Source organism: Aquarana catesbeiana, linkage group LG02, assembly GCF_042186555.1.
Source record: "Aquarana catesbeiana isolate 2022-GZ linkage group LG02, ASM4218655v1, whole genome shotgun sequence".
Lineage (NCBI taxonomy): Eukaryota > Metazoa > Chordata > Amphibia > Anura > Ranidae > Aquarana > Aquarana catesbeiana.
Window position 1 is genome coordinate 363,769,827 of NC_133325.1, and position 13,605 is coordinate 363,783,431.

The 13,605-nt window shown below is 39.6% G+C and overlaps 1 protein-coding gene across 1 annotated transcript in view; it reads left to right on the top strand.

Annotated features, from left to right (window-relative positions):
• LOC141128042 (uncharacterized) overlaps positions 1-13,605 on the top strand; it is a 728,240-nt gene that overhangs the window by 321,483 nt on the left and 393,152 nt on the right. Inside the window, 3 exon segments of the mRNA XM_073615085.1 lie at positions 1,285-1,411; positions 4,089-4,297; positions 6,487-6,559. Of these exon segments, the coding sequence (XP_073471186.1) occupies positions 1,285-1,411; positions 4,089-4,297; positions 6,487-6,559 (409 nt within the window).

The window sequence follows — 13,605 nt, forward strand, 5'->3', positions numbered from 1 at the left end:
TGTGTTCCCTGGGAGTGCTTTCTAACTGTGTGGGGGTGCATTTACTGTGGGAAGACAAAGATCTGTGTTTCTTCTTGGCAGAAACACAAGGGGGGCCCCAGAATCTGCAATGTCAGATTATATACTAGGTACGTGATCTCGCACAGAGCGGCAGCCCTGCTGCAGTATATCTGTGTGGGGCGGTCGCTAACTGGTTAAAGTTTATCTATAACCCTGGTTATAAGTTATAACCCCTGCCAGGTTTTACTGCTATCTTACGCTTCATTCGAAATATTTCTCTTTACTTTCTGTTCTAAGAACAAAACTTTCACTAGACTGAAAGTGAGAGATAATATGCAACAGGGAAAAAGACAACAAAAAAATGTTGACAGAGGTTCTAACATTAATCTACTTAAGAAAAACCATGTTTACTTCTGTTTGTGTAGCTATTAGAGAAATGTGCCTTCATCTTCAGTCCTAGGGGACAACATTTTTACCAGAAAGGAAGGGACGTAATCTCTCCAACTGAGCCTCTGATTGCCGTAAATCTTGGCAGGTGTTCCTTCCCCACTCTATCCAAAATTAAAAAAGTTTTGGGTATAGATAAACTTTAAGTATAACTTTCTTGACTTTGCATTGTAAGTAGCATCTACCCAAAAGATGGGGTGAGGGTTTCAAAGAAAGCTACAATTACAGCCTGTACCATAAGCAAACTTCATTATGCATGGATTATTCTTTGGAATATTTTTTATTGTTATTTTGTTTTATTGTTTTCCTAAAGTTATATACCATCTACCAAATACTATTAGTAAACCTCTCTGTAAATAGATCATTATAAATTAAGTGGTGCATATTCTCAATCTGATTAGTTTAGGTTGCTAGTTTTATAGTTTGTGATGCATAACATAGACAAGACCAATTCTACCTTATTGCAATATTATAATGCTCCTATACCAGACATCACCGTCCTAGGAGTGGAAAAAGTCCAGGGTATCACTTTGTCTCCTGGCCTCCATGCACCTCCCGCTCATTTGCGTACAAAGAGAAAGGTGTAGTGATACCAAATATACATAACTGTGTAGTGAGTTTTTTTTTTTGCTGTTTGGCTAACCTAGTTTAGGTTCATGATATTTTTTGTGTGCTCTAGAAGTTTGTAAAAATGCACTCTGCACAGTATACCGAGCAATAGGCAGCATTCTAAAAATGTGATATGAATTCTGATTTTTGCTAAAAAAAAAAAAAAACTTGTTTATGAGACACTAAAATTGGAGACAATGCACATCATTACAATTATATATTTGTTAGTTCAACAGATCCTCGGAGACTATGGGGATGTTTAAAAGACCGACTGGAGTGGCGACATGGCACATTGCATACACCAGCAGGAAACAAGAAATTGTTATGTTTGCTTGATGACCTCAACCTTGCTAAGGTGATTACTCAATACACAGGAGACTAGACTAAGAAGCCTATTATTGCAAATTAGTTTGGAAGACCTGTCTTGCTGTGGAAAATCAAAAGTACATTTTATAAATGAAGTTCTTGCAAGGTTAAGCATTGTACACAGCAGATGCACCGATGGCGATTTCAGGGTAATTGCACTGAAATGTGTTCATTCAGAATTAGCCAGGATAGTATAAATAGAACAAATGTTTGGCTCAAACCTGTTAGAAACAAAAAAGTACTCTAAGCTCCTTTCATGTATTAAACATTGTATGCTTTTAGTTGAAGTGGAACTGTTTTTCTTTTATCACTACTGGTGCTCTTAGTGAAGTGATTTCCACTTCCGGTCCTGGTGATAACATTGTTGTGGGGACCAGAAGTAAGGGACATAACAGCAATAAAAAAAAGGGGTTTGACTGGAGTTAAGTATGCATAGGTTTTAAAGAGCATTTATTAAATTGTTAACTTTATTTAAAATAACATAATGCAGTGTATGAACCAATGGCAACTAGTCAGAACTCAACATAGTCTAATTAAACCCACTTGCTGTGGGTTCCTAAACTGTGCACATTATCATTGCTCTTTGCCCATCTTTATTGAATAAGCCCACAGTACCATGAGGGGAAATTTGCATGTAATCTAAAAGCAAACACTTGCTTCTGACCCTTTTTACCCCCTCATCTGTAAAACTTATGTTTCAGACCTTTTTTTTCTCCCCACATCTGGAAAACCCCTTGTTCAGACCTTTTTTCCTCCCTCATCTGGAAAACCCTTGGTTCAGATTCTTTTCTGCTCCCTTCATCTGGCTAACCCTTGGTCCAGACCCTTTTCTGCTTCCCTCATCTAGCATACTTTTGGTTCAGACACTTGTCTGTATCCCTCATCTAGCAAATGCTTGCTGTAGGCCCTCTTCTGCCTCCCTTATTTGGCATGCTATACGCTTGGTTGAGATCCTTTTCTGCTTCCCTTATCTAGCATACTTTTAGTTCAGACCCTTTTCTGCTTTCCTCATAAAGCACTTGCTTGTTTTAGACCCTTTTCTGACATTCTCCCCCCTCCATCTAGCATTCTCTTGGTTCAGACCCTTTTCTGCTTTCCTCATCTGGCTTACACTTGGTTCAGATGCATTTCTGCTCCTCTCACAAACACTTGCTTTAGACCCTTTTGTACCCCACCTCATCCTGTGAATGCTTGGCTCTGGCATACTCTTGGTTCAGACCATTTTCTGCCCCCCTCATTTGGCATACCCTTGGTTCAGACCCTTTTATGCTTCCCTTATCTGACATGCTCTTGGTTTAGACCTTTCTGCCTCCCTCCACTAAAACAGTCTTGCTTTAGACCCTTTTCTCTGCTGCTCATCTGACTAACCCTTGGTGTAGATCATTTTCCTCTTTCCTCATCTGGCATATCTTTGAATGAGATACTCTTCTGCTTCCCTCATCTGGCATACTCTTGGTTCAGACCCTTTTCTGCTTCCTTCGTAAAGCAAGTGCTTGTTTTAGACCCTCTCCCCCCCTCATTTGGCATACTTGTGGGTCAGACCAATTTCTACCCCCCTCATTTTGCATACCCTTGGTTCAGACCCTTTTATGCTTCCCTCATCTGGTGTACTCTTGGTTCAGACCCTTTTCTGCTCCGCTCATTTGATTGTTGCTTTTGCTGGTTTGTTTCCATTATCGGTTAAGATGCCTTTATTTGTCCTATTGCACATGTTGTATTGACACCTAACATGGGGATGCTTTAGCATTACAACAACAAATAGAAAGCCCAAATTAATTTAATTAAATTTTCATCTATCTTTGCCAAGTCTTTGTTAAGTATTAATCTTTGGTTTGAACAACACAGTTTTATTCAAACTTTTTGAGATTTTGTAATGTTTTCTTATTCCTTTTACATTGATCTTTGCTCAAAACTAGAATTGAAAATGCAATACTTTTGTAATACTTTCCCTTTAATGTTTATGTTCAAAGATGAAAACTATTGTGAATAAATCTGTAACATGATGTGATTACACACATAGGCATAAACTGACAGGCTACTGTGCCCGCATATGCTGCAAGTTTTAAAATGTCATCACCCTGATGTGTCCCACAAATATCACAAGGTATCAGACTTTTTTTGACTGTAAGGGTATAGACATGTCCTCATATTGCATCTCACTGTGTCTAAGATTCTATGTACCTATGATACTGACTCAGAAAAAGTCAGTATTTGCATAGGCAGTTCAGGAGGCTCTGTGGATGCAGTGGAGGGAGGCTAAAACCATGGATGTATAGGTGTGATGTTTACTTACATGTTTCCTCTTATTCCTGAGTGTATAGCCACAGATTTACTTTTTATTCTTCATGAAAGTTCATAATGCTAACATTAATGTGAGGAAATAGGTCAGAAAAGGCACTTGCACTTTCCCATTTTTAAATAGAAATAGATAATTAAAGTGCACCCAAGATGGAAGTAAATTGCTGCAAGTAAACACCAACAAGCCTGCACAGTAAGTCATTGCAAAGACCAGTTGTAATGTACAAAACTGAAACCTTGATTGGGTAACATTATTTTGCTGTAATCACTTTTTGTGTCCTTGAACTTTCTCTTTGGATAGGTCTGAGGAGAAAAGCATATAATAATAGTAAAAAAACAAATGTCTTAAATATAATTTTGTCATTTAGACAAATAAACGTGGAGGTCAGCCAGCTTGTGAGTTTGTTCGACAGCTGCTTGATCAAGAAAGAATATTTGATCCCCTGTCTTTGAATTGGAAAACTATCAAGGGCATCATATATCTGGCAACATGGAATACAGCAGCATCTGAGATCCCCCCAGCCCAAAGGCAGCGTTTGCTCAGACATTTTTGCATCTTTCCCTGCAAATACCCAAGGTTTGCTATTTATCTATGAAATTAAACATTCTGCTTTTTAATTGTTTCTCATTTTTGCTATTGTAAAATGTTTTGTGGTCATCTGTCGTAATCAAAATTGTAGCTTATATATTGAAAAAGGAAAGGTTTTAATAACAACTTTCCATTTATCATACAATGATCAAAATTTAATAAGAAAAACCAACAATACATACTTTATAATAAATCCTCAAAGCTGACTCATGGTTGTGGGCCCAAAATTTTACAGTATGCCAAGTCATAACTCTCACCCACAAAAAGATATATTGTCCAACACACAAACCTCTTTCCTACAAACTTCCATGGTGCACAGTCAGCAGTGGTGCCTTGACAAAGAGAACCTGCATGTCCTTGCAACAAGCATCAATGATTGCTGATTTCAGTAAAAGAGCTATATATTACATGGAGTGATGACTTTTTTTATACTATTTTACCCAAAATGTCACATTTGTGTCAGTAGCAATGGTGTGTATTACTAAAGGACCTACCTAGTTATGACAAGCACATTTGTTAGTTGCAGTGGCCATGTTTTAAATACAGCAAATAGATAGCTCATTATTACTACAAATACAGTAAGCTGCATATAAAGATTCTTTTGAAGCTACTACTAGCTAAAGAGGGTAAGTGTAAAATGTTTAACTTTTTTAGGTTAAGGACCACCAGGGAAGCTCCTAACATGTGGATGGCCAGGCACATCCCCCATGGCCATCCACATGTGAAAATTAATGATCAACATATGCCAATCAGTGCCCACAAATGGGCACTGACTGGCACCTCTATGGCACAATAAAAATTAGTGATGCCCAGCAATACCACCCATCAGTGTCACCCATCAGTGTCCATCAGTGCCACTTATCAATGCCCATCCATGCCTATCAGTGCCCTATCAGTGCCACCCATAAGTAAGCATCAGTGCTGCCTATGAGTGCCCATCAGTGCCGCCTATGAGTGCCCATCAGTGCCCATCAGTGCCACCTATCATTGCCCATCAGTGCCGCCTATCAGTGTCCATCAGTGCCACCCCATCAGTGCCACCTCATCAGTGCCCATCAGTGCCACCTTATCAGTGCCCATCAGTGCAGCCATATCAGTGCCCATCATTGAAGAAGAAAACTTACTTATTTACAAAAAATTTTAACAGAAACAAAGAAAAACTTTTTTTATTCAAAATTTTCAGTCTTTTTTTATTTGTTGCGCAAAAAATAAAAATCGCAGAGGTGATCAAATACCACCAAAAGAAAGCTCTATTTGTGGGAACAAAATGATAAAAAAATTGTTTGGGTACAGTGTAGCATGACCGCGCAATTGTCATTCAATTTGTGACATCGCTGAAAGCTGAAAATCGGCTTGGGCAGGAAGGTGTATAAGTGCTTGGTATTGAAGTGGTTAAAAAAACTTTGAAGCAAAATTAGGGTCACGGCTCATCAATGCACCCAGCTCAGTGCCCATCTGCAGCCTATAAATTTACCAACAATGCAGCCTGTTCAGTGCCCATCTGCTGCCTCACCTTTCCCTTCATTGCAGCCTCGCCAGTGTTGGATTATCCCTGCTGTCTCAGAGGGAAGAGGAGGAGCGAGCACCACTGAATTACACACAGCCGCGAACTCCTGTGTACCCAGCGCTCCGTCAATTACAGCCCCGCCTCCTGGCCCTGCTCATATGATAGACAGAACAGTGGCCAAGAGGCGTGGCTGTGAGTGACGGAGTGCCGCGTACACAGGAGATCGCAGCTCTATGTAATGCAGCGGCGCTCGCTCCTCTTCCCTCAGAGACAGCAGGGATCGGTGTATAACACGTACCCACGATTTTCCCCTGATTATAAGGGGAAAAAAGTGCGTGTTATATGCCGATAAATACAGTAATTTGGTAAAGCAACAACTGCCGCATTCAAGATACTGTTTGCACCCTCTCAGTACTGATGATCTCCTCCAACCTCTTTCAGCCTCATCCTGTTTATATTTTCCACCTTGTGTTGGTAATTCCTGAGCATCCTATGGCCATCAAAAAACCAAGAAAATGAAGCAGTAAAGGAAGTCAGGCAAGATTTATCAGTTTGTTTTAGCTAGCCTTTTCATACTCTGTTTGGATGCATTTGGAGTGAAATATAATATGCATGTTTTAGCTACCACTATACAAGTTGATTGATTTGTTTCCCATTTTTTTTATTGCAGTCAAAGTGAACAGTTTGGAATATTCAGCAGTATACTGAATGCTCACTTTGTGCCAGGAGTGATGGAACACAAGGTACCTGTCTTCTCTCCTTCATTAGCAGGATGTTAAGGAAATTGAGCACTATTTTAGCAGCTCAGCTAATTGTGTGCTCATTGTAAGCTTGTAGCGTACCACTTATTAGTTAATGGCCTGTCATAATGAAGTAACTGCAGTGCTTTACAAGTGGCAGTAAAATCTAGTGACATATTTAGAATTCCATTCTCACCAAGCATCTTTTAAAGGATGGAATTTAATGTCTGTACATCAAGCCAATTAATACTTTTCTACATAAAAATGTCAGGGCAGCCAATCTGTTTTGTGGTTTTGTGTTTGTTTCTAATACACTAATTGCTGCAGGGTCCCAACTATCCATGTCTTTCCATTAACATACCTGCAGTATCCATAGTCTGCATTTTGTGCATTTTGACCTATGTAACTCAACAAATCATACTTGCCATAAGGTTGTAAAGTTACCATAGCAACATTCATAAAGCTGAACTGCAGTTGACTTGCATATATGTAAGCTGTCTTGCCTACAAGACAATGTGCACTTCTGTTCAGCCAGTAATACAGATTTAGCCTTCTTTTGGGGAAGGGTGGTTTTGAGAAATGGCCCTCCCCAAACAGGATATTGTGCTACACCTGTAGGTAAATAAAAGAACCAGAACCTTTGCTAAGTAGAAGAGAGGGTTTGATAATAAAGATGGCAGTGTCTCCACCCAGGACAGGACCTCTGTTAACAAAGGGGTTCCCTCCCTGGGAAATTAATCAGTAATCTAATCAAAGTAATTGGGAGCAAATGAGCTACTGCAGCCAGCATATAACATCAACCATAAGCATAAAGATGCACACCAGTAAAGAAATAATACAAACTTTATATACGAAAAACATTATTAATGTTTAACTTTCGATGTACATAAAGATATTTTCAGCAAAGGGCCCGATAGGAATTTTGGTGGAATTGTGTACATATACCTGGGTATATACGCTCACCGGCCACTTTATTAGGAACACCTGTTCAATTGCTTGGCAAGACAAATTGCCAATCAGCCAATCACATGGCAATAGCTCAATGCATTTAGGCATCTACATGTGATGAAGGCGACTTGTTGAAGTTCAAACCGAGCATCAGAATGGGGAAGAAAAAGGATTTATGTGACTTTGAACATAGCATGGTTGTTGGTGCCAGATGGGCTGGTCTGAGTATTTCAAACTTCTAATCTACTGGGATTTTCACGCACAACCATCTCTAGGTACTGTATACAGAGAATGGTCCAAAAAAAGAAAAAATATCCAGTGAGTGGCAGTTGTGTGGACAAAAATGCCTTGTTGATGTCAGAAGAAAATGGGCAGACTGGTTTGAGATGATAAAAAGCCAACAGTAACTCAAATAACCACTTGTTACAACCAAGGTATGCAGAATACCATCTCGGAATGCACAACACATTGAACCTTGAAGCAAATGAGCTACAGCAGCAGAAGACCACATCGGGTGCCATTACTGTCAGTTAAGAACAGGAAACTGAGGAAACCAACATTGTGCACAGGCTCATCAAAATTGGACAATAGAAGTTTGGAAAAACATTGCCTGGTCTGATGAGTCTTGATTTCAGCTGCGACATTCAGATGGTAGGGTCAGAATTTGGTGTAAACATCATAAACGCATGGATCCATCCTGCCTTGTTTCAATGATTCAGGCTGGTGGTGTAATGGTGTAGGGGGTATTTTCTTGGCACACTGTCCCCTAGTACCAATTGAGCTTTGTTTAAATGCTACGGCCTACCTGAGTATTGTTTCTTACCATGTCCATCCCTTTATGACTACAGTATACCCATCCTCTGATGGCTACTTCCAGCAGGATAATGCACCATGTCACAAAGCTCAAATCATCTCAAACTGGTTTCTTGAAAATGTCAGTGAGTTCAATGTAATCCAATGGCTTCCACAGTCACCAGATCTCAATCCAATAGAGCACCTTTGGGATGTGGTGAAACAGGAGATTCACATTATGGATGTGCAGCCGAAAAAATCTGCAGCAACTGCGTGATGCTATCATGTAAATATGGACCAAAGTCTCTGAGAAATGTTTCCATCACCTTGTTGAATCTATGCCATGAAGAATTAAGGCAGTTCTGAAGACAAAAGGGGGTCCAACCAGGTACTAGTAAGGTGTACCTAATAAAGTGGACAGTGAGTGTATAGTAATTTTATAGAGATACCTTCAGATGAATGTTACAGCAAAGTCTTATTGTAGGGGCCCCTGAATATTATGCAGTGTCTGTCTTTGTGTTGGACACCTGACAACAAGGTCTGTGGTGATTAGGAGACCCTCCAGCCTTGCAATCTGGAATGCAGTCCTAGTTATCTGGCACTGTGCTTGTGAGATAGTAATGGTACCTATGCTCTGTTTGTCATGAAAATTCAGCAAAACACTCACGAAGCTATGGGCAGCTGTAGTTAAACTATTAGAACATAAAAATACTTGCATAATTGTCTCTTATGAACTGGTATTAGTTGCATGGACAGGACATGTGGCTGAGACCTTCTCTCTCCACTTTTTCTTTTCCCAGCCACTCCCAAGTCAGGGAGTGACATACCTAATTTTACGTATGATATGATTACAGTATGATACTAGCAGCTGACAGTAGAGGGCAGTGGTTCCCTACACAGGTATCCCTGCCAGACCAGATACCCAGGGCATGTCTATGGTCTTCTGATTGAATAAAAATGAAGTAGTAATCATCCTTGTATAATACATAAATAAATATAAAGCTGGGTTTTGTTTATGAAAATGGTAATAACTATTATAGTGATTAAAGAGGATTGTTCATCAATTACAAAAGTTTTGAAGTACCGTAAGTCCATTTTTACTTTGTAATAACATAGTGTGTTACTTCAACACAAGATCTGCCCTCAATTTGACAGTTCACTGTTTTCTCGACAGTGTTTTTACTCTGATCCAATACTAACAACCATTCCAATGGAGCTCACCTGTACACTGTATATTGTCACAGATGGACTTTAGTCCTTCAATTGGTCAGTGCTCTACTGCAGATGATACATTCTAGTGAGTTGGGAACTACAGTTTCAGTACTTCAGGTGTTGAATTTATTCTTCTCCTCAGTCTTCACGAGGGAAACGGGGGGCTTCAGTAACCAAAACTGCAATGTTTATCCTAATGACACATCACAGCAAGCACCCTCATGGCTAACAGAGGATAGAATTAGTAATAGACTTGAAAAACTTAACAATAATAAGTCACGGGGACCAGATGACTTGCACCCGGGGGTCCTCAGTCAAGTAATTGCCAGACCATTGTTCCTAATTTTTATGAACTGTCTACTGACTGGTATGGTACCAGAGGATTGGAGAAAAGCCAATGTAGCTCCATTATTTAAAAAGGGGCCAAGATACATCCCTGGGAATTACAGACCAGTTAGCCTAACATCAATAGTATGCAAGCTCTTGGAGGGGATGATAAGGAACTATATAAAAGATTTTAGTAATGAAAACTGTATCATTAGCAGTAATCAGCATGGATTCAGGAAGAATCGTTCTTGCCAAACCAACCTTTTAACCTTCTATGAGGAGGTGAGCTGCCATCTAGATAAAGGAAGGCCCATATACATGGTGTATCTGGATTTTGCAAAGGCATTTGATAAAGTTCCCCATAAACGTTTACTGTACAAACAAAGGTCTGTTGCCATGGACCATAGGGTTAGTACATGGATTGAAAACTGGCTACAGGGGCGAGTTCAGAGGGTAGTGATAAATGGGGAGTACTCAGAATGGTCCGGTGTGGAAAGCGGGGTCCCCCCCAGGGTTCTGTCCTGGGACCAATCCTATTTAATTTATTCATAAACGACCTGGATGATGGGATAAACAGCTCAATCTCAGTATTTGCGGACAATACTTAGCTAAGCAGGGCAATAATTTCTCTTCAAGATGTGGAAACCTTGTAAGAAGATCTGAACAAATTAATGTGGTGGGCAACTACATTGAAAATGAGGTGTATTGTAGAAAAAGTTAAAATAATGCATTTTGGTGGCAAAAATATGAATGCAATCTATACACTAGGGGGAGAACGTCTGGGAGAATCTAGGATGGAAAAGGCCCTGGGGGTCCTAGTAGATGACAGGCTCAGCAATAGCATGAAATGCCAAACTGCTGCAAGCAAAGCAAACAGAATATTGACATGCATTAAAAAGGGGATTAACTCCAGAGATAAAACAATAATTCTCCCACTCTACAAGACTCTGGTCCGGAGTATGGTCCGGAGAACTCCAGTTCTGGGCACCAGTCCTCAGGAAGGATGTGCTGGAACTGATGAGAGTCCAGAGAAGGGCAACAAAGCTAATAAAGGGACTGGAGGACCTTAGTTATGAGGAAAGGTTATGAGCACTGAACTTATTCTCTCTGGAGAAAAGACACTTGAGAGGGGATATGATTTCAATGTACAAATACCGTACTGGTGACGACACAATAGGGATAAAACTTTTCAATGAAAGGGAATTAAAAAAAACATGTGGCCATTCACTAAAATTAGATGAGAAGCGGTTTAACCTTAAACTGCGTAGAGGGTTCTTTACTGTAAGAGCAGTAAGGATGTGGAATTCTCTTCAACAGGCAGTGGTTTCAGCAGGAAGCATCGATCATTTCAAAAAACTATTAGATAGGCACCTGAACGACCACAACATACAGGGATATACAATGTAATGCTGACATTAAAGCATACACAGAGGTTGGACTTGATGGACTTTTTTCAACCTCACCTACTATGTAACTATGTAACTAATAAGTACTGTAGTGTTTATAATTATTGGACAACTATTTCATTTTGAAATGCACAAAGCTCATATCATTTCAAAAGGCTTTGTGCAGAATACACTATTATTTTTTTATCATTTTAAAAATAAGCTATCAATTTTTTTGTACATAAAATTTTAGTAAACAACTGGTACTTAAAGTATAATTAAACTCAAAAATTAAATATATATTCCCGCTTACCAGTTTTTAGATATTGTGGCTACATTATGAAACATTTTTAGCAAGTAGAGAAAATTTCTGTTGATCATGTCAGAAATGCAATATTCTTGTAACTTTTTGTTAGATGAACTGGAGGCCTAAACAATGTTATTTTTGTTATGTTTGTGTAAACTACCTGTCCCATCAACGCCCATGTAATGTAGTTAAAAAAAACAGACATGTTTGAAGCTCAGCCTGGGTGGTAACTATGGCATCATCCTTAGATACAGTGGTTGAATAAGCATAGACACCCAGAAACTATGCTTTTCAAAAGATAGATAGGTAACATGAGCCAAATCTCTATATCTAACCTTTTTTACCTAACCCCTAATCACTACCTAACCTAAAAAAATAATGCTTAAAAAGGTAAAGAAATTTTCCCACAATTTTCCTTAACTTTCTACCACCATAAGGAAGTGTAAAACCCACCCAATCACTAAATTTACCTAATAGAAAAAGCACAAAATTCCTGCGCTTTAGGACAGGACCGGTATGCAGCCTCCCCTGGATCACGCCTCCTGAAAGGAGGGTGACATGTGATATCGTGAAAATAGGGATTGGGGTGCGTGGCACTCCCTATGACGGGGTATCCTGTAGGGTGTGTGTGCTATACACCTAAAGGAATAATACTAAAACCAAATGAAACTTACACCTAAAACAAAATTAAACAAAGCTAATAAGCACATATGTGTCTCAATACCTATTCAAATGAACATAGTAACACTACCATAATGGAAAGGTGTAAAAAGTGACAAAAAAGTCTAATTGCTGTGAGAGAAAATGTGATCATTAAAATTTTCCCCTGCTAACCCACATTAGATAAACAGGAAAAATTGTGTAAACAATATTAATATCTGAGCGTGTAATAATAAAACACGTGATAAGTGAGTATACAACACAAATATTGAATGAAAAATCAACATATAAAAAGTAAAAAAGTAAAAAATATATGTAAAAAATATTTTAATATTAAAGGTAAAGCTCCAGAATGGCAAGAATGTTCATAAAAAATTGTGACTCTTGTGCTAAAATTAATATCCGGTGACTACCGTGATCCCCCTCAAGGGTCCCTACTCACCAGTTCCTCATACTCCTGCAATAGGCATGTAGCGGAAAATGATGAAGGGCTTCCCAGATCCAATGCAGGCGTCCACACGTGTCTCCTATGCGTCCCAGCTCCAAGCAATGGATGGCACACCAACTCCTTGCATCCCAGCCTCATAGAAAAAAACAGGGCTCCCATAGTGTAGTATTTATAAAAAGGCTTTATTAAAAAAAGGCTTATAAAAACAATCATGAATCCCCACACAGGGGCAGCCAAAAATCTCACACTAATACGTGGGATGGATAGCATGGAATGAGGGAGCTTAGGCTAAAAAACAGCAGCCGATCGGCGTGTGCCTCAGCTGCGTTCCAAGCTTGCTCTAACTTCCGGGTGTGATGTAACTGCGTGGCTCTGGAAGTATGTGTTTCAGAGTACCTGCAATTTCTGGGTACCCAAGGTGCCTAGATTAAAAGCACGAACCCTAGGATAATGCCTAACCTCAGGAAGGAAGTGGAAGAAAAGAGAAGCGCCAGGCCAGTCCTAGTGCAGCATTATTTTATTATAAAAATTTTAATAGTTTCCGGTAAAAGATTATTATTATTTATTATTATTATACAGGATTTATATAGCGCCAACAGTTTACGTAGCGCTTTACAACTTCAGGGTAGACAGTACAATACACTTTGATACAGTAGGAATCAGAGGGCCCTGCTCCTTAGAGCTTACAATCTAAGAGGGAAGGTCAAAAGATACAAGAGGTAATAACTGTGGGTGATGTGCTGATTGAGAAGATAAATGTACAGTTGTTAGGTGGGGGCCAGATAGGCTTCTCTGAAGAGATGAGTTTTCAGGGATCGTCTGAAAGTGGATAAAGTAGGAGAAAATCGGACGGATTGGGGTAGAGCATTCCAGAGGATGGGGGAGGCTCTGGAGAAGTCCTGAAGGCGAGCATGGGATGAGGTGAGAGCAGGAGGTCTTGGGAGGAGCGAAGAGAATGATTAGGTTGGTA